This window comes from Carassius carassius, chromosome 21, assembly GCF_963082965.1.
Source record: "Carassius carassius chromosome 21, fCarCar2.1, whole genome shotgun sequence".
In the NCBI taxonomy this organism is placed as follows: domain Eukaryota; kingdom Metazoa; phylum Chordata; class Actinopteri; order Cypriniformes; family Cyprinidae; genus Carassius; species Carassius carassius.
The window spans coordinates 4,794,147-4,815,288 of record NC_081775.1 but is presented as its reverse complement, the minus strand read 5'-3'; the positions used below and the strand labels follow the sequence as shown (position 1 = coordinate 4,815,288).

The following is a 21,142-nucleotide window of genomic DNA, read 5'->3' as shown; positions in this document are numbered from 1 at the left end:
ACGTTAATTTTCGTAAGGGTTGTGTTGTTGTCTGTCCGTAGCTCCCCCTAAACCTATAAAAAAAATCTGATTGTTTTTCAGCTAAATTACTACTGTAACATTACTACAGATAATAATGATGTCCTTTATATAGTAGCCTATTTTGAGTGATGACTGATGAGCAACGTGCTGCTGCTTGATTAAATAAATAAAAAAACAAAGACAAAAAAGCATCTTTACAGATGAAACTGACCTGAAACCCTGAACAGTAGTTCTGCTTCTCTGCTCCAGCTGTGCGCTTCCACAGTCCACTCTATACTCTCTCTCTCTCTCTCTCTCTCTCTCTCTCTCGCTCTCTCTCTCTTTCTCTCTGTCTCTCTCTCTCTCTCTCTCTCGCATTGATTACTCGGAGTCTGATCCAAACCGTTTGGCGGAGGTGCGGAGAGCGCGCGAGTCATGACTAACACTTCATGATTTATTAGAGATTTAATTATCAAATGGCGGATTCGCAAATGATCGCTTTAGTACATTCGGCAGGCAATTATAAAATAATGATATTAAAATAGCGGGCAAAATCGGCTGCCAGGCCACAGAGAATTGTCCCGGTTCTCCCGGTGTCCAGTCCGCGCCTGATTTCCACAGACACGCAGAACGTGCAGGAGTCATATATTGCATTTTTGGGGCTTAATATTCACAGACACTAGTCCATGTCATGTTTTGATTCAAGTGTACTGACCTACTTTTGATTTAGTCATCCAAAATGTGCCATATTCCGTCCGCGTTAGGCATTCCGTTTTTATGACTGGATTCTACGAACCAGACTGTATTTCCGCATCCCGGAAATTATTAGGGCGGTATGTCTCAGAATAGTCAGTGCAATTTGGGAAAGAAATCAGTTAAATCTGTATGTGGATGTGTGTAAATATTCAAATGTAATCCACTTTGTAATCGTTCAAAATTTCATAAGTAACTGTAATTTAATTACTCATTATTTCTTAGTAACTGTAACTAATTACAGTTACAATAATTTTGTAATTAAATTACGTAACGCCGTTACATGTAACTAGTTACTCCCCAACACTGTATATATATATATATATATATATATATATATATATATATATATATATATATATATATATATATATATATATATATATATTCTGTGTAATACTTTTGAAAATGACAGGCCAATAACTTAAAACTAACATGCAATTGGCACCCATTTAGATAAATTATAATTTATAATATGGATAACAGCATTTATTTACAATGTAACATTTATTAATTTACTCAAGCACTTAAGATATCAGTACTTTAGAATAAGGCCACAAGAAACTAAATGATTAATATGTGGTACTTACCTTTATATTATCTAAAGTTTGAACATGGCCAGAATGTACGTGTTAAGAAACACGTTCAAGTTGGTCGTATTAACATGTAACGCGACAACAACTGATGCCTTAACACGACCAGAATGTGCGTGTCTACACATACAAAAGAAACACGTACAAAATTACAGCGTTAACGCGAACAAACAGTGCGTGTTGACACGTTCAAAAATCACGCGTGTCGTTTAAAGAATATTGGCACCGTCGGCGTTCCATAGGATTTAATAGCAAAAAAATTAAGACGTCAGTGAGACTTCAGTGAGATGAGTGCATGTTGCAACGTCATATTAATGAGCTCGTCCGAACGCCATACAGCTCCGTCTTACTCAGTCCATTTCATTACGACACTCGGATTCGAGGTTAAAGACGAGCCTCGACGCAAGATCACGATGTCTATTTCTAATGCACAAGCCACACCATCCATCCAGATATGCAGGTAATACTCTCTTATGTAGAGCTAACCTTTTTAACGTCTCAATGAATGGATCTCTATTTACTCCCGATATAAGCGGCCCGCTCCACAAATAGAATAATATCCTTTCCGGCCATCACTAAAACGTTTTATAAAGAATGAAATGCACGGAGATGTTACTTTTGGTAATTTCAAATGACTTAAAATGAGGTTAATTGGGATGCTGGTGCTTTTTTTTCACACCCGGTCACATCGTGTGTCGTATGTGATGACCTCAACGCGGTGATGCTGATGTAGAGCATTGACAGGAACGCAATGTTATATAGGCTACAGTAGGTCGTCAGGGTAGAAATCACATATTCAAAGCTTAAATAGCAGATATTAGATTAGGTTTTGATAGTTTAGAGAAGCGCATCCTTTAATAACAGGGGGAATAAAAAGTAGAAAATGAAATGGCTGTCGTGCGTGATATTTTCTTAGCATGAATTTGTGCGCTCATTTGTTAATCGCTTTGTTTCAGGATTAAACGTTAGAATGCTCTTGTTTTTCGATGCTTTAGAGACTGCCCTCTTGTGCTTGTAAGAGGCAAAGCCTGCCCCTTGCCCATATACGCGCAAATGACGCCATCGCATCGATTCACCCACGTTAAAATTTCTTAAGACTTTTGTCTGTTTGTTGTCGGTGTGTTTGCGAAATCTGCAGATCTAACTTCCATGTTACTAACTAACAATGGCGCTGAGACAGAACCAGCTCCTCCTCCATCTTTGGAAACAAAACTGGGTGGCCAGAGCGCAGAATAGCTACTACACCGAGATGTGTTCTTCTGCTGCATGGAAACCTTCTGATGCTACACAGTTTAATTGAATTGAGTTTATTTCGGCGACTGGAACCTGATTTACAAATGAAAATCCGGAAGGGTAATCTCTACAACATAACTTGATCTGCTGCTAATACCAAGCTACTGTGATTGGTCCATCGTGATCGGCGCTGAGAAAATAAACATGTTTCACGTGACAATACTAACTTTGTGCTTCAGTGTAGGTATGGGCAATAACAATAACCACGAGACTTTAATAGTTTTTTTTTAATTCGTGAGTTTTACATAAGGCAGCTGCATATAGATTTAGACTAGACGATTGTTTTTAACTGCTACCAACCAGTAGGCCTTTTTCACGTTTCAGGACACCACCACATCCAACTCTAATAGTCGTCTGGGTGCATTCTTGAAAACTGACAGACGGCAGCTCTTTTAAATCACTGAATCTACCATAACTCTTTTTCCATATGCTTATGTGTTGAAAGATAGCCTTTCGACTCAAGAATATTATTATTATTATTTTTTAAATGCAATAGCATTCTTGGATTGTAAATGTGATGGCCCCTCACTATAAGCCAGAGTAAATAGTTATTGCTTTGCCTCAATGGCAAGAACACGCTTCACAATAAAAAAAAAATAAAAAAAAATCCTTTAACCTTTTATTTTAATTATTATTATTATTATTATTATATATAATATGTAATAAACTTAGATTCGGCCATTTCTGTTTTTTCCTGACTTGTACACAGAAATGAATATCTCATTATACTGGTGTAACACGTTTTATACATTTTCCTCTGACCAGGACATTGAGACCTACTAATTTGACATTAATGCCTATAGTTTTCCTAGTTTATTTTTATTTGTTTATTTTTTTTATTGTGTTTGCAAAGGAAACACATTTTCAGCAATAAACAAATATTATTATAGGCTTATATAATAAAACCTCATTATCGTGTGTGACATTTATTTTAATGTTTTATATGGTTCAATATTGCATTTTGCCTCATTATACTCAACATCAAATAGAGCCAAAGCACAGTCAATGTAATCACACACATTATTTTCACATGCTATTGTTGCGCAGATACCAAATTTACTCAGAGGTAACCAAATTTACTGGGTTACTTGGCAGCCAGGGGGAATCACTTACGGGGCGAGATCCATTTTGTTGTTGCAAATTGGGTTACTTTGTTACCTTCTCGTTGCAAACAGGGCAATATGCTACATTATTTTATTGAGACTGGCATTTTGTTTCTGAGAGAGGTCAGATGTATTCGTCATCCTAATATTCTCAGGTAGGATTGTTGTTGTTATGTGTTCTTTTTTTTTTGGTCGTTTTTTGAAAGATGCCATTTAAAGTAGTGATTAAATACCTTGTATCAAATTACTTTTAATATTTTATATACTGTATCCCCTTTTTAGCTATTTTAGTTCACTAAAGCAAAAACTGAATACAAACCACTTTTTGATGCAATGTGTTGAATGTAGTAAACAGTACATCACAGAGACACAACATCAAGAATAACTCAATCTTTGATGCCTTGGTACTTTTTAAACTCTTCATTACACTCATGCAAGTAAGAATTTCTTGCTTTACTGCATTGAAATGTATTAAAACCTTTTTTGTGTGTACATTTTTTAGTGTAATGAAAAGGGAAGGTAGAGAGAGATCTTGTTTTTCCTGTTAATGATATACACCTGATAGTGATAAACAGTTTAATGCAATCAGACAACAGAAATCTAACAGTTATCTTTCTCACTCTTGTGGTAACTTAAAAAAAATAAAAACGACGTATTTGATGGATGTTATGATGTTGGTTTTCACATAAAAACAATAAATATAAGCATAAGAATTTGGACTGGAATTGGAAGTGATCTTTAAATCAAAGTGGGTCTTTTGTGCTCCATGTCTGTTCTGTTGTGGAGTGAATCAAGAATATATTGGGATAGCCAACATCTTACCCCAAAATCAAAAATGTTATTTTACCTAAAGAACATAAAGACTGATTGTGTTTTCCCCCCTTTGAATTGTGACTATTTTCAAGACAGTATGTTACAGAATTGTAAGTTGAGTAACTGGTTTTAAGCTAGTTCTGTTCATTTTAGTGTTCTAGGCTTACATATTCAGGGCAAAACTGTGAATACTGTCATTGCTAGCTCTATGCAAAATTTGCATGAAAGTGGGTGGAGTCTGAGTCAGTGACACACTCACACTAGTGGTGAAGATGATGTCATAAGTGATGCGTGTGCAGTGATGGAGGAAATGAATGAAAGCTTGTCACTGTCGTGGATGCACTCACTGTTGGATTGGGAACTTCTCAAGTCTCTGTCGTCTAACTTTTAATGAATCATGGCGTCTCCTTATGAGCTCAGCAGGTAGAGTTGTCTAACCAACACATGTCATATCAGACTCTTTTAGACAGACTCTTAATTTCATACTTTTCATTCATAAACACACACCTCATATTGTTCCAAACTTTTAGATTTGTGTGTTTGTAACATTGTGTTTGACATTGATTTGTATGTTCAAGAAAATAATTCAGTGAATTAGTAGTAGTTTCATGGTGGTTTTAGGAGAAGTTTGTTATGACTTGGCCGTTCAGAATTTCTCACCAGACTGGTTGTGTTTGTAATCGTGTCTGTTTGTCTGTAACTAATGTTGTGTCATCATGTCTGTCTTTATTTATGATACATTTACACAAAAAAAAAGCTGAGTTATACAAACAGCAAAACAAGTACTGCTAGATTAAGTATCAGCACTCTGGAAATGCCGCTTAAAGGAGCTATGTGGAGGTTTTTACTTAAAAAAAATCTTTAAGATAGAGTTTTCATTTGTACATGTATGAGCCAACCATGATGTAAAAAAAAGAATGACACCTCGACTGTCCACCACGGTTGCCTCTATCAGCCTGTAGGCTCAATTGTGTGTGGAGGAGTCGGGCCCGAATTGGCACGAAAATTCACAAAATGTGACGTCATGCGCGTTCTCGTCTACTTGGGCTTACAACCGTACGGCACGCCAGCCATTATAGTAAGCAGCGGCAATAGTGTTTTCAAATGGACTCTGCGGATGTAAAGAAGCGACCAGCCTCCAGTACAATTCAGACACCCACGGACACTCCTCGTAAGTTAAAAAAAAAGAAGATGGTGCGCACTGAGAACGAGCATGAGACTGGCTGCAGTTCCTCTAACGGCCACTGGTGTCAGTAACGGTTAGAAATTTCAGAACCTACGCAATGCTCCTTTAAAGGAGCATTTCACCCGTGGGAACATTGATCTTCATTGAAAGTGGGTCATATATGTAGTCGAAATCTATTAAAACTTTCGAATTTGGTGCCTTTTTGACCGAGTTATTACAGAAAGTAACTTTAGGGCTCATTTGTATGGAAAACCACAACTCCCACAATGCAACACATTTGCACAACTCCACAAGCCACTCCCACTAATCCAGAACACCGCTGTTAGGCTGTTAGGCGATATTGTCTACAAGACATTGAGGACACAGTTAGCGATGTATGGTATTTACGTGCCACAGTAGTAAACAATGCCACAGTAAGCTTTTTGTGCATTAAAAAAGGTACTGCACAAACAGTTTACAGTTGACGTTACGTAACTTATTAACCGGGAATCATTTCGTGATAATAATGCTTGAAGAAATTGTGTACATTTCACGAAATGAATAATAAATAAAATTGAAACACTTATTTTACAGTTAGACGTCCATTTGTCCCTGCAGGCTTCGACTGGCGTTTCCAGTTTACCTTCGGAATTCTGAAATATGTCTCCAGGACGCCTCTGTCCATATGCGGGGCGAAACTAGGATGGTTCACAACGCAAACATCCGTGTCCTTGTCTGCCTCAGACATTTCTTCGAGGAGAAATTGGCATCTTTCAAATTCTTGCAGCAGACGGACTCGAGCTCTGTGTCCGTAGGCGCACAACGAGAGCACAGCCACCACCAGTCCGCACCAGCTCGAGCACGCCCGGACTCCTCGGCCGCCTCCTGTTCCTCCATCAGCCTCAGCTGCTCTGCGCTATATTGTGGCTCGTATAGATAGCCACGAACATCTGTTTCGAGCAACAGACTTTGAAAATCCTCTTCTTCCATATCATGAGTTGTTCCTCCAGCCATTCTCGTAAATCTGACTCCATAAGCGCTCGTTAGCTTAGCTACATAGCTTCCAAACAAGATGGCGGATTTTCATTTTCGTTTCTGTAAGTTTAGTCCCACCCACTGATCTGTAATAGGCCTGTAGGGTGAGTGGGTCCCATCCCCTGGAATAATAATAAGCTAGTCTCTGTAGTCTCTACACTTTTCAATGAATTTTGACTTCCTGCTTATTATGATGCAAAATGACGATTTTTACGTCATAATAAGCAGGAAGTAAAACACTTAAATCCTTATTTCTCCCATCTCAGGGAAAAACAAAGGAACAATCCATGATCATTATAATATATGACTGGGTTTCTAACAATACAAAGCTAAATGCAAATGGGTGAAGTGATCCTTTAAGGACATGAACTAATATAAATATAATTACTGGCTACAGTAATTCTTATGGTCAACTGACATTATATGGATCTTGTGTCAGTGTGACCTATGTATATGAAATTAACAAGATAGTATAGTTTGGTCCCACTTTATATTAGATGACCTTAATAAATATATATGTACTTACATAAAAAATGTTTTTTTTTAATTAGGTACAATGTATTAATTGTGTCTATATTGTATAGCAAAACATGGTAACACTTTGTTTTACACTTATTATTATAATCATTATTAAAATGATTTATTTTACACACTATTTACCTGTTTAATAAAGCTGCTTTGACACATTCTGCATTGTAAAAGAAGCTATATTAATAATGGTGACTTGACTATTTTAAGGTGTCTTTTTTTACACATGACATGTACTTACTATTATAATAACAATAAATTAAGCATAATTACATGCAAGATGCAAGTATACTTAACCTTAAGTCAAACCCTATTCCTAACCCCAATTAAGTAGTAAGAACATGGAGTTAATTAATATTACTTAACTGCACGTTAAAGTTAAACGTTTAATTATAAATGTAATTACAGAAATTAATTACAGATGTAAACATGCAAGTATGTACACAATAAGTGCATTGTATAAATTTAAATTTAAGTGCATAGTATTTAAGGCCACCTAATAAAAAGTGGGACCTATATAGTTGAATAATAATTGTCAGGTTATTTTTTTTTTATTTTTTTTTTTGTGAGCACTTGATTTGTTTGTCGTTTAACATATTTAAACTATACAAGGTTCCTATGGCTCAGTTGTAGAGCATTGCAATAGCAGTGCAAAAAGTTTTGGGTTTAATTCCCATGGAGCACACATACTGGTTAAAAAAAATGTACTTTATAGCCTGAATGCACTGTAAGTCGCTTTAAGTGTCGGGTAAATGTAATACAAAATGTCGGTCTATATGGCAATACTGAATATGGTTATAAATGCACTATATCATGCATCCCAATAAAAACCTGGTGATTATATGAAAAGTTTTTTTTTCTTTAATATTTCAGGATCATGCGTCCTGATGATGCCAATATTGTTGGCAATGTTCATGGTGGGACTATCCTGAAGATGATTGAGGAAGCGGGATGCATCATTGGCACTCGCCACTGCAATAGTCAAACCGGGGTGAGTTCATTTAGTCTTACAGTCCGGAAACCCGGAGGAAACCAGTCCGGAGGCTTTTACCACTCGATCCACCATCATTTTTTATATATATATAAAGTGTGTTGTGTTTTCTAGAACAGACGAACACGATAAAGATGTAACTGAACATTCTGATTGATTTGTTAAGTGATAGAAAACCGGACTGTTATATTTTACTGAAAAATCTGAAGGGGAAAAAAATAAACATGGGCATTATTAAGACCATTTTCATTTGCTTTTTTTTTTACCACAGATTCTCATTACATTAATTCAAAACAATATCTTTCTCATTACTGTAATGTGAAAAAATCTAATATTATTTAATTGTACAGTATTTATGTCACAGTAGTTTAAAAATCCTCAATACTTTAAAATATTGTGTATATATTTTAGTCCCTGATTCATGCCTTCTGCTTAAAAAATGTCCATTGTCCTGTGTAGCCAGTAGAGGGCTCTGCAAAATCATAAATGTATCACAATGTACACACAGTACAAATATATATATATATATATATATATATATATATATATATATATATATATATATATATATATATATATGCAGCTACTGAGCTGTAGTATCCTGGTATACTAGTAATGCATAAAGTGCAATTAAATAACCATTTCTTTTGGCAAATAGGACCGCTGTGTAGCTGCTCTGGCCCGGGTGGAGCGCACAGACTTCCTGTACCCAATGTTCATCGGTGAAGTAGCCCATGTCAGTGCTGAGATTACCTACACCTCCAAAAACTCGGTGGAGGTGCAGGTCAATGTTCTCTCAGAGAACATAGTAACAGGTCAGTGAATGGTCATAAAGCATTGTTTAATGGAATAGTTTATTCAAAAATGCTTTGTTTTTCATGTTTGTGCTGCAGTTTTCCATACAAGCAAAGCCTATAGTGAAGGAAGGAATAAAGAGCCTTAAACAATCAAAGTATCATTACAGTAGTCCATATGATAAATACACTTCTATTTCAAGTCTTTAGAAGTCATGTTAGTGATTTAGTAACAACACAAAGTTGTTACTCATTAAACATATTCACATCAGCCACAGCTTTCATGCCTCATTCACAGTTTTTGCATAATCAAAATTGGCGAGCCACGAGATGTGTGAGGACCAATGGCAGTCAGTATGATTTACATAAAACCTGACATGATGCATCTTCACCTCCACTCATTCAGTCATTAAGAAAAGTATAAACACTGTTGTCCTGAGGCCTTACGAAAGTATTGTTCTTGTTTTGTTTTTGATGTAATATGTAAACATGTAATCCACAATTACTGTGTAACATAATTCACAAAAGATCCAGCTAAACAAGAACATAAGTCTCTAAATGTGAAACCTAAAAAAACATTCTGAGACAAAATGAAAGGAATTTTGTTTATAATGGTATCTGTCTGACAACTTCTTCATGAACTGTACATGAACTGAATTCATCAAAAGATTGCATCAGACATCAGCCTGCATGAATAATTGAGATTCCATTGAAGCTGATTGAAACAGGTGTGGATGGATGTCATTGTGCACATTCATTCCTCTGTGTTAAAGGTCTGGGTTTATTTTTCAGCAGTTCTGTTTCAAAGTTCATTGTGGTTTGGGACGCTGCCAAATGTGTGAATGGTAACATCTTGTGGCATTATCAAAGTAAAATGAGCTTCAATTACTGTTCCACGTTGACTTCAGAAGTAAGAATTTATCATTTAATTTCAAAACTGGCCAAACCCCCTACTGAATATTTGTCCTATTTCAAAGCACTATAGTAATAAAAGTGACTACACAGAAAACATTGGGCGCTTTGCTATATTCAAATGAGCTAGGCAGTTTATCAGCACCTGCAATTATTTCAAAAGCTGATGCTGCATCATCCCTCTGTCTCTGATCTCATCTCAAGATGGAGCTATAACTCAATAAAACTAATCTGAATATAATGTGATTATAACTTTAGACACATATGGTGTTTTATCATAAAAAAACAGACACGATCTCCTTGAGATTTGATTATTTGAGGGATTGTATATCAAAGACAAAAAAGCAATACAAGAGAAGAAGAAACTGTGCTGCTAAAACAAAAGCACTTATCCCCAAGGCACATGTTGTTACCACAGCAACAGGGTTGTCATGTGGTAAAAAGTGATCCAGCTCGGCGTGGGCGAAGTTCCCAGTCAGTAGTAGTGGAAGAAGTGACTGCGGAAGTCGTTACAAAGAAAGACAACTCTGGACTTGCTCTGCTTTGGAGTGGCCACATTTAAATGCATGCAATGAATCAAATACCAGTTAAAGAACATTTGCGCATCATACTTCATCCCAAAATCAAAAGAAATAAATAATATTACATTAAAACATTTCAGTGAATCTTAATTATAGGAAAAAAGTTTCCCAATACATTGACAAACTTTATTATTTAAATTAATTTATCATCAGCTTAATACAGAAAAAAACTAAACCAAAAACAACAACAAAAAACATTACAAAAAAAAAAAAACAGATTTATTTATTTTTATGTACAATATACATTGACCCAACCGTTAGCCTTTTACGATCATTACATTTATTTATTTATTTATTATTTTAGCTTTGTATTATTAATTTAATGGTTAATTAAGCTAATTATCATTACAATAGTGGTGTTTTATTATTTTAAATAGTATCAGATTTTAAATACATTTCAATTTATATTAAAATGTATTGCAACAATTATTAAATTGATTTAAGCAATATATCTTTTTTGTTCAGTTTTACAGAAAATCATGATATTAATGTTTATAATTTCTCAATATCTTCATACTTTGTTATATTTAGCATATTAGAACTGGAGAAGAGTACTTTTTTTCATTTTGCGATAATACATGCAATCAAGCAGCTGAGATATGCTAACTCTTTACGATAAGGTTGCATTTGGTATACATTTCATACACTAACTAGCATTAACAATGTGCAATATGTGTGGTACAGTATTTATTAATCTTTGTTAGTGTTAGTTATAACATTATAACATAGTTATAATAAAAATACAGCTGTTCATTTTTAGTCCATGTAGTTCAGGTTCATAAAATATCATTAATAGATACAACTTTAGATGTTTATAATTTTTAAATAAATTTTGGAATTAACATAGTCTAACTAAGATTAATAAATGCTTTAGAAGTATTTTTCTTGGGTAGTTTATGTTAACTACTGTAGTTAACTAATGTTAACAAATATAAACTTACTGTAAAGTGTTACCTTATTTATTGCCCGGTGTGAATTTGGATGAATTTAGATTTATAATATATATATATATCAAACTTTATATAGAAAGCTAGTATAAGCGAGTACCAAATAATTTCACTAAACATGAAAAATTTGTGCTTTTTTAATTTAAGAAACAAACAGAGAAAAAAACACCTGCATCACTTGAAACATCGAAAAATAGCATAGAGAGAATAACTGTTATTATTATTATTCTCTCTGTTATTTATTGATTTTCTGTGGGTTTCATGCTATGTGCTAAGGCATAGGACACACACAGGCTTTCCACATTACCAATAAAATTATACACAGTGTCTACAACGGGCGCAAGCATCAAAATACAGCAGATCCCATTACATTCAGTTACATTGTCTACACTGGATGCGGCACGACACGACACGACTCGTCAAAACCCCGACATTAAACTGATGTGTTGTTCTATTTATGACGTACTGACACAAAGTTAATTAAAATGATTTGCAACAGTCGCTTTGTCGTGTCCAGTGTAGAGCTGTTGCAGTGTGACGTGCCATGTGTAGCATCCGGTGGCTGCATAGGGTGGCTGCATCCGAAAACTAAAAAATGCTGCCTTCGGATAATGCATTCCAAGGCAGGAAGACATAAAGGCATGTCTGAATTTAATATTAGCTTCACTTCCTGTCTCCTGAGATGCCTTCATCTGGCTGATTTTTGAAGGCAGCATAGATGTACAGTATCCTTCGTTGCCTTTGATATCCCACAATCCTGTGCGGTCCATTCTGTAAAAATTAAGCTAAAAAATAAAGATGGCATCTGAAAGTTGCGGTCGGTGTTCAGTTTGTGTGTAAATGTATGTTTTTGATCAACGTTTTCCACTTTTGATGTCATTTCTAGCAAAAAATATATATTGCAGTAATAAAATAATCACTTAGATATCACCAAAGCTCTCATATTTTGTATCATATATTTTGCTGTAGATCATTAAACCGATACTCTGTCTCAGAAGCCTGTCCGAAAGTTTCATGAGGTGACTTCATGCAAAAGCACTGCCAGCAAAGTTATTGCATCATACGGTAACGAGGTAGCCGAAGTTTTCGGATGCTGCCAGTGAGTGAAGCCGAGAGCAAGATATTCTTCTTCATATAATTTCTGCATTTAGCTTTTGAATGCCCAGCACCTGGCTGGGTCTGTGCAACTTCATCTGTTGTTTTTGCTGTTCCCTTTCACAAACCAATCCATCTCCCATTCTAAGTTATGTCCTTTGGCTGTTTACAGTTTTTTTTTCTTTTCTACTAAAAAGAAAGAATTGCACTCAAAGTGCACCCACACTTTGAGAACCACTGCCTTAATTTATTATACCTTTACACATTGCAATACAGTATATCTTTTAATAAACTATTGTAATGTTATAATACATTGTATTACTAGCCTAGTAAAGGTTCCACCTTTATAGTGTATCATAACATATCAGAATGTCTTATTGCAGTAGCAAAAAGTATAACTTTATTATCTAATATTATCTGATTATTAGATGCATAATAAGCATTATGAATGAATTAAAACGCATTAAAGGGATAGTTCACACAAAAATGAACATTTGATGTTTATCTGCTTACACCCAGTGCATCCAAGATGTAGGTGACTTTGTGTCTTCTGTAGAACACAAATGAACACTGTTGCAGTCTGTCAGTCATATAATGTAAGTGCATGGGAATCACAGCTTTGAGAGTCATAAAACATACACAAACAAAACAAAATTAAACCCTGCAGCCCGTTACGATACACTGATGTGTAAAGACACAAAACGATAGGTTTGTTTTGTTTGTGTATGTTTTTTGACTCTCAAAGCCGTGATTCCCATCCACTTAAATTATAGGACTGACAGACTGCAATGGTTTGAGTTAAATATCTTCGTTTGTGTTCTACTGAAGAAACAAAGTCCCCTACATCTTGGATGCACTGGGGTAAACAGATTTTTGGGTGTATCTCTTTAAGGCCCATACATAAGGCTTCAAGTGATACTGTTAGAATCACTCCTAAACAATTGTTAAATTAAAGCTTTTTTTTTATATTGTTATTGCTTGACAAGCAATACCTTTTTTCCATAATTCATTTTTTGTAAGAATCAGTCCACGTGATCAGGTTTTCATTCTCACACACTGCACATTAACCAGTCCTTGTGCTGTTTTAAGGCAGCTCTGTCGAGAGGTCTCAGGCTGTCTCAGTGCTGCCCCTTTAAAGGCTTGTGCAGAGCCGCGGGGAACTGTGCAGAATGGGGGCAGACTTTATGTGCTTCTGTCATGTTAACTTAACGTCACGCGTCACCAACACAGGCAGCAGTTGCAGAGCAATACCTGCATAGGAAAGCAGTCTATGCAAATGCAGTGTCTTCCTCCAGAGTTTAAACGGAACATGGAGCAAAACCTTTGCTGTGCCAAAAAAAGCCAAACCTACATGTATATACTAACAAAAACATATGCAAGTACATTGCTTGTCAAGAAATAAATGCAAGCATGCATCCAGGAATGCAAATGAACCATGGCCTGGAAATCACTGCATTAAGATGCCCTCATTCATACACACTTTGGGCTATTATTGGCTGGCTCCATTAAACTAGTTAATAAAAAGTGCATAATAGCAACATAATTTTTTTCCCCCATACATATTCAGTATCTTTACGTAGCATCATCATACAGCAAAGAAGCAAGGTTAGGAAAAAAAAAAACCTTCGTTTTTTGATAAACCTTTGTTTCCTGGTCTGACACACATTTAAAGGATTCATTTGTGGTGATTTATATACATGTTTGAACTCAGGCTTGGCTATCACATGACTCTTCTCTTGGGTTACACATACACACAGACAGTCGGGGCCAATCTTGTCAGCCTGGTCTCGCTCGCACTCCTCAGGGGTCTCCTGCTTCTGAATGCAGGGGCCATGATGATTGCATCGGCAGGGCTACACACACACACACACACACACACACACACACACACACACACACACACACACACACACACACACACACGCACACACACACACACACACACACACACACACACACACACATTATACAGATGCAAAATCACATTAGAATGAATGCATTTTCTGTCATTTTAGCACTCTTGTTAACATTTTTATGTTTTTTTTTAATGGAGTCTTTTATGCTCATCAAGGCTGTAATTATTTGATAAGAAATACAGAAAAAAGGAATATTGTGAAATATTATTGCTTTTTTTTAAAACTGGTTTCCTATTTTAATATACTTTATAATATAGTTTATTTCTGTGATGCAGAGTTGAATTTCCATCAGGCAGTACCCCAGTCTTGATTGTCACATGATTCTTCAGAAATAATTATAATATGCTGATTTATTATCACTGTTGAAACTGTTGTGCTGCTTATTATTTTTCTGGAACCGGCAATACTTTTTTCTTTGATTCTTTGATGAATAAAAAAATTAAAAAACAACAGCCTTTATTCAAAATAGGTATATTTTCTAACAATATAAGTCAATTTCTCCTATAATGTTTTATCCATTTAACACATCCTTGCTGAATAAAAGTGTAATTTCTTTAAAAAAAAAGAAAAGAAAATGAAATGAAAGAACAAATAACTGACCTCAAACATTTGAATAGTAGTGTAGATTTCTATTTTGTAGTGATACATTTCACATAAACCACTGTCCAGTATACTTCATGTAGTTTAAAACCTGTATTAAACATGAGACAAGTTCACAGGGTGAGTGAGGGTTGGCAGAGCCTTTAAAGGCAAGTCCATCTCTAAACAAAGTGTGCAGCACACCTGCAATCACTCATGTTTCTGTACACAGCTGTACTGCACAACATCTTTCCTCTTCGTATCTGACCAGTGGGTTCATGTTGAACAAGTAATTAAAGTGTTGGCTGGCAGTAATGGAAAATCTGAGTTTGTAATCAAGAGCAATCTACTCTGGTAGACGTAAATCACTGAAAGAACATTTAGATTATTTGCCCCTAGACTCTGATACACTGTAAAAAAAAAGAATCTGTAAAAAAATGGATAATGTACTGGCAGAAAATTACCGGGACATTTTCTGTACCCTTTACGGACACTTCCTTCAACATTAAAAGAGAAAATTCTGTAGATTAACATTTTCTTCCGTACCATAAACAAAAAAATCCGTTATGCAGAGATTAAAAAAAAAAAAAAATTATAGCGTAGGCCTATATTTTGTAGCAAATAAATCCAGCACAATATGTAAAAACTGAACATGGTTTATTTTTACCTCATGTGAACATTCTTAATGCGTTCAGTAGCTTTTATTTGCCTTAAACAGGTGAAGACAAAAATATTATGACATCAATTAATTTAACAATGTGAAAAGAACCATTGAAAATGATTGTATTATAGAAAACTTTTTAGTTTTAAACAGCAACATGCAAAAAAAGAAAATATGAGCAGGTACCTGTACAATATTGATGTTGCACCAAATAATGGTCACAAAGATAAAGATTTTCAAATACATGGGGGAAAAAATAATACAAAGACAGGGCTGTCATTTTTAACAATTGCTACAGACTTATAGTCAATAGTCAAGTGAAGTGACATCATTTTCCTATAGAACACATTATTTAAAAGCACAACATGTGAATTCTGACATCAGTTACTTTCCCTCATACCGTTCCAAATCCATACGATTTCCATTCATCTTTGAAACAAAAATGAAGAGTATTTTTATGAAATCTCTGCTTTCTGTCCCTCCATTGACAGCCTATGCAACTACCATTTCAAGGTCTAATACAGTATAGCTGTCAGATTTCATTAAAATGGATCTTCATTAGTGTTCCAAAAATGAACAAAAGTCTAATAGGATTGGAATGAGATTTTTCATATAATATTATGGGTGAACTAAACCTAGTTAGATTAACTAACCTTTTATTCATGCTAAATTATCTGCATCTACAATTGACATAAAAAAAAAAAAAAAAAACTTGTACAGCATTTCAAAATAAAGAAAGATTTATGCACTCATGCCTGACATTTTAATGTTAAACTAAGAAAACTATACAATCTAACTTAAGATCAGGGCTCCAAGTGTTTGTGTGCTTTTAGTATCTCTTGCCATGTGCCCGTTTGAGGAAACTACTTTTATTTTTTATTTTTTTTGCTGCATGTTCAGTCCAAGTCCTAAATTGAGATTTGAAAAAAAAAACTTGGAATCTAGAAGTAGTTCATACTGTACATGAGTCTTGGAAGCGTAGATTCCCTTCATCTGAACCTTTGACGCTCGTTCAGGATTTCTTCACAGGAAGACTGTTAATGACGAGAAATGAAAATTAATTAAAGTGAAGTACAGAGTAATGTGCAGAACAGGTTGAGATTGAATTATCAAGTACCATTTTAAACATTGCTTATAAAATGCTAAACTTGCATTTCCAGTGGTCTCCAATTGCATCGGTCACGTGATCTTGTCAACAATGTTTTATGAAATACTTAAAGAGATCATTAGTTCACATAAAAATGAAAACTGTCATTTATCACTCATCTTCAAGTCGTTCTAAACCCGTAAGTCATTCAATTATCTTAAGTACACAAAATTAACGTAAAATTACAGTTGAACTACTGATGTCACATGCACCATTTTCACGATGTCCTTATACTATATTTCTGTGCCTTGATCGTGGTAGGGCACTTGCTGTCTATGTAGGGTCAGAAAGCTCTCAAGATTCCATAAAAATATCTTAATTTGTGTTCTGAAGATGAATGAAGGTCTTACAGGTTCGAAACAACAAGAGTAGGTGCCATTCTCCTCCGGATGTTTTAGGTTTAAAATAAAACAAAGAGAATGTGTAGCTCGGCCACAATGGGGGTGGAAATGGTAACTTGTATGACAGCAATCTGGAATCACCAATAACAATAAACAAAGAAATTATAAACAACACATTGTAAATTCAGAAAGCCACTCCAAACATTGATTAAATCTTTCCTACAACAACTTCACAAACCAAGTTAACTGAATAAACGACTCCATGACTAATTTCTTGTCAGTGTTGAACATCCCTAATGGTAAATAAACATGGAACCATATGGATAGCAAAATTCTATTTGAAATATGCAAAATGGCAATGCAATACATAAAATGCCAATGTAGTTTTGTATTTTAATTAACATTTTACCATACATGTGTCAAATTTAGTGCAAAATGAAAACTCAGTTATATAATTTACATTTGCCATTTACTACACTAGTTTTAATATGGAAATTAAAAACATTTTAACACTCTATAAGTTGCAAAATTACAGTGAAAATGTATTACCCAAATTTATTAGATATGTTTATGTCCAAGCAAAAAATTTAGCAAAATTATTATTAATTGCCGTTTTTCCTAAATGCATTTAGACTCGGGGGTAGGACACTTGGGATTGCATTTTCATCATAATACCTCATGAAATTGTAGCAAAAATGCAGTGAGAATTTCAGAATGCATTCTGAGCCAAATGTGCAGCAAAATGGTGATTTAAATCTTTTATTTTTCTGACTCTTACATACAAGACGTTTCAATACCATTTTCATTTAATACCCAGCGATGAATTTAGTTTAAGTCAGTGTGGAGAGCGTTTGGTTGACTGAATATTGACCTATTGTTCGTCCTGTTGCCGAGCCCCACCTTGATGTAGCCTAACGATTGACAGGTCAGGGGCGTGATGCATTTCAAATGCATTTCAAATCTACACTGACTTTATATTCATCGCGAGGTATTAAGTGAAAATGCGACTGAAACATCTTGTAAGTGTCAATCCACTTCTTCAATGCACTAAGAATAATAGAAATTTAAACCACCATTTTGCGGCACCTTTGGCTCAGAATGCATTCTGAAATTCTCACTGCATTTTGCTACAATTATCACACTGTATTATGATGAAAATGCAATCCCAAGTGTCCCACCCCCAAGTCAAAATTTATTTAGGAAAAACAGCATTTAAATGATAATTTTACTACAGTTTTTTGCTTGGCGATATTAAACATATCTAATCAATTTGTGTAATATATTTTCATTTTAATTTTGCAACTTATAAAGCATTAAAATATGTTTTATTTTGCATATTAAAATGATTGTAGGAAATAGCAAAAGTAAACGATATAATAGTTTTTTCATTTTCATTTTGCACTAAATATTGGACATGTAGGGCACATTGGACATGTGCCCAGCTGGTGGAATGACCTCCCAAATCTCAATTCGTACAGCTGAGTCTTTACTCATTTTCAAGAAACAGCTAAAGACTCATTTTTTTTTCGCCTGCACTTAACCAACTAACACTAGCACTTTTCCTTTTCTTGTCTTTTAATTAAAAAAAAAATAAATAAATAAAAAAACCTACCTATGCGTTCTATACTAGACTAACTGAGACTCGTCATGACACTTGTATACTGTTGTTGTTCTCTTGTTGACCTGACTGCTTCTATTGTTCTCATTTGTAAGTCGCTTTGGATAAAAGCGTCTGCTAAATGATTAAATGTAAATGTAAATGTAGGGAAAAATGTACATTAAAATACAAATATAAATAAATATAAATATATAAATAAAAATAAAATACAAACCCATGATAAGAATGCAGGGGGTGCTTGGGATGCAAAGTACAGCAGCAATTATGACCTGCCATAAGAAAAGAAAACGAAAAGAAACAGAAACACCATCAATGTCATGAACTACTGTCCCTTTAAAACATGACTTGCATCGACGGACATCTGACACATCCCTACTCTTTACATCAGTCAAGACTTATTAACTTATTTGAGACTCTCACTCGCCAAAAATGTTCTTTTTGACAATTGTGCGTGCTTTTGTCTGTGTAAGAGTGAAAGAATTTGTATGAAGCGGCATTCTCTGTGTGTGCATGACATGTGTGCGTTCACAGACAGTGTGCCAGTAAAGTTACAGAATTAACTTATCGTGTTTGTGCGTGTGTGTGTGTGTGTGTGTGTGTTTAACATAAACAAGCCGATGAAATGTCTAAACCTACCTCGTTTGGCTGAAAAGGTGTGATTTCCTCCGTGAAGAACTCGGTGACGTCAGATCTTCACCTAGTCATATGATCTCTTTAAAATAAAAAGTCGTAACGTTAATGTTGTCTTCTTCAGCTCCTGTTGAAGGCACAAAGTGCTCTAAACACAGTTGTACTGCACTTCAGATTTAACGTGATCACAGCTGCTCAATATCACCTCAGAAACATTAATATGCCTGATGCTTTAAGACACGCTCATTAACAAACACCTTACACCGCATCAACAACAATAAAAAGTTAATAAACCTTTATTTATAAAATTAAAAGTGAGCACTGTAACACGTACCTCCACGTCGAGTAACGTTAAGATGTGACGGTATGCTGAAAATGTTGAATGCGACGGCTCCGACATTCATTTGCCAAACAAGAAATGGCAGCATCTAAGTTAACGATACAGTTTGTTACATTTAACAAAAAAATATTTACAAAGGAAGTGTAGGAACCATTCTCAAAATCCTAAATCCGACTTTAAAATGAGATTTTGACCGAGACTATCTCCGTGAATAATGGCGCCTGCGAAAGCACTGGTTTTGCGCCGATTGTCGACTGTAGTGATGGGTCATTCGCGAATGAGCCGACTCTAAGAGCCGGCTCTTGTAGGTGAACGACGGGAACTGGCTCGCATATCTGAAGAGCCGACTCTATTTAAAAAAAAAATATATATAGCCTATAGAAATTAAATCATTATGTAATAATGAAATAATGCATGCATTTTATAAATTTTTTTATTATTGACTAATTCAAAGAAAAAAATAATAATTATGTTTCGACTGTCTGATCAGCCTCACATTCTGTTCCTGTCAATCATACACGAGGTGTCAACCAATTATACGGCATGAGGGAGGGGCCGAGCCATCACACACACACACCACACACACAGTGTCAAACTCGGAGGAGAGGAGAGGAAAAACACAACAGCTTTTGAAAACAAATCAAAAGAAGGAAAATGAGTCGGAAGCACAGCAGCATTTGGAATCATTTTAATGATCATCAGCCCCTCGAAAGTAAGGCAGCTTGCATTTCTGAATGCAAATATCTCATAAAAAAAAAATATGATCAGAATTGTGTTTATGTGTTCATGCTATACAAAATATAACTAGTGAGATAATTTATGCTGACTATATAACATGCCAAAAAAGAGTGACCAGTTTAATCCTTTCAGTTATTTATTTTTCTTTAATATGTGTTCTATTATGTTGTTCAGATTCAGATTGTATTTGTTTTGTAATGTTATTGTTTCTATACATTCAATAGTTGTAATTTAAATGCAAATGTTTAATAGTATTCTTTTTTCATAACAAGTCAATGCATTTTTAAAGAAATTGTGAGAAATTGTGAGTATGATTTCATTTAATAATTTAATTAGAATTGTTTACACACCTATCATAGTCAGAACATTATTGTTTTTTAAAGAGCCGTTTGTGAGCCAAAAGAGCCGGCTCTTTTCAGTGAGCTGAGTCAAACGAGCCGGCTCACGAAAAAGAGACGAAATGCCCACCACTAGTCGACTGAGCTTCTTGTACCCACAATGCAAAGCGTAATTAAAAAATACGGAGAAACGCCTGTAAAAAGAAAATACGGACACCAGGGGCTACATTT

The 21,142-nt window shown here is 35.1% G+C and overlaps 1 protein-coding gene across 5 annotated transcripts in view; it reads left to right on the top strand.

Annotated features, from left to right (window-relative positions):
* The first annotated feature begins 1,687 nt into the window (after positions 1-1,687).
* The window catches only part of LOC132097385 (cytosolic acyl coenzyme A thioester hydrolase-like), a 74,045-nt gene continuing 54,590 nt past the window's right edge, over positions 1,688-21,142 (top strand). For 4 of the 5 annotated variants that reach the window (XM_059503055.1, XM_059503052.1, XM_059503054.1 and 1 more), the window contains exons 1-3: positions 1,688-1,806; positions 8,157-8,274; positions 8,933-9,089. In XM_059503055.1, the coding sequence (XP_059359038.1) occupies positions 1,760-1,806; positions 8,157-8,274; positions 8,933-9,089 (322 nt within the window). In that variant the 5' untranslated portion in view covers positions 1,688-1,759. Of the gene's footprint in view, positions 1,807-4,843; positions 4,979-8,156; positions 8,275-8,932; positions 9,090-21,142 lie in introns of those variants that run through there. The other variant, XM_059503053.1, reaches the window with a different exon arrangement.